Here is a 1,389-nt window from a genome sequence, read left to right on the forward strand (position 1 = left end):
TCTCTCGATCCGGCACCTTAATAGAATTCACTTCCAGCTCTCTTGGTGTCTTTGCAGCAAGGAGATAACAAGCTTGTGCCGATTTCTGGGAACCACAGATTTGTTCAATGCCGTGTTCAGTCGGGAAGCGGAGCAGTTGATGATAGGTGCTCGGCACGGCTTGCATGGTATGCAGCCAAGTTCGCCCCATGATGAGATTATACGGCGAAGGAAGCTTGACAACCAAAAATTCCACATCCACTAATCAGGAGCTCGCTCGAATTGGTAGTGTGATTTTCCCCAACGGGTATTCTGGATTAGCGTTGAAGTAGAATAATGGATAATGAGCCGGGGACAGATCCGACTCAGTGAAGCCGAGTTTGATGAAGATTTTGTAGTACATAACTTCTGAAGTACTCCCCTGGTCAATAAGAACACGTTCAACGGTGAATCGGTTTACGCGTAGTTCGATGACCAAGGAATCGATGTGTGGGAGCGTTACGCCGACCAAATCAGAATCATCGAAAGCAATACTCGGAGCTTCATGGGGCCGTTTCGCTGGTGTGATTTGCTTCTGGAGGTCAGGATGCGATTGAATTGTATGTACCGCGGATGCTGTCGGCAAGTTGTAAATTATATGGATCACGCCAAATGGGGGTGAATCTTGTCGTAGAGCAACTATTTTGGTTGAATTGTTCTTTCGGACGTGTTGCGTAAGCCGACCGTCTTGTACCAACTCCTCAAGATGATCTTTCAAGGCATAACAACTGTCGGTATCATATCCGTGGTCTTTGTGATATTCGCACCGTCTATCCCGTCTCCTTGTGTCAGGAGGTCCGACCATCTTGGGTGGCCATTTGAAGAATGAAAGATGTTAAATTTTAGACATAACCGTGCTGATCGGCTCCGATAACTCCGTATATTTCTTGTCCGCGCGCCTGCCATCCACTTGAAGTTGTTCACTAGCCCGTTGTGGACATTGGTCATTTGATCGGTGTGAATCTCGTCTTCTGTCTCGTTTAGCCCGATTAAGTGGTTCAGGGCTTTACGAGGGTACACAATTTATCGGCTGAACGATCTCAGATGGGGCTGTCTTGTTGGCCTTGTGCCCAGCTTTAACCTGCAGGGCGTCATCTTCCACTTTGCAGTATTTCTCGACTTTCTTCATTAGCGACCAGACTATTTTCGGGGGCCTTCTGGTCAAGGAGCTACGGAGGGCACTATCAGGGTGCAACCCCATTTTAAAGGCAGTGATGGCCATGGAGTCATTGCAGGCATCATCCACGAGATTAAAGAATTCCCAATAGCGCGCCGAATAAGCACGTAGGGTTTCCCCGGGTTGAATTTGCATTGCCTAGAGAGAATCGGCCTGTTTCGGCTGGACCTCATTGGTGATGAACCTTGTCCTGA

The 1,389-nt window shown here is 48.2% G+C and overlaps 1 protein-coding gene across 1 annotated transcript; it reads right to left on the bottom strand.

The window, feature by feature from the left end:
• Positions 1-244: 244 nt before the first annotated feature.
• LOC145799432 (uncharacterized) lies at positions 245-823 on the bottom strand. The gene has a single exon (XM_082889015.1). It carries the CDS (start codon positions 821-823, stop codon positions 245-247), a length of 579 nt encoding a protein of 192 aa, XP_082745141.1.
• Between the last annotated feature and the right edge of the window lie 566 nt (positions 824-1,389).

The sequence above is a fragment of the Camellia sinensis genome, chromosome 9, assembly GCF_055761805.1.
Source record: "Camellia sinensis isolate YWXY chromosome 9, ASM5576180v1, whole genome shotgun sequence".
Classification (NCBI taxonomy): Eukaryota; Viridiplantae; Streptophyta; class Magnoliopsida; order Ericales; family Theaceae; genus Camellia; species Camellia sinensis.

Bases quoted from the DNA above. Each gene is read 5' to 3' on its own strand.
- LOC145799432 (XM_082889015.1), bottom strand. From the start codon at position 823: ATGGTCGGACCTCCTGACACAAGGAGACGGGATAGACGGTGCGAATAT.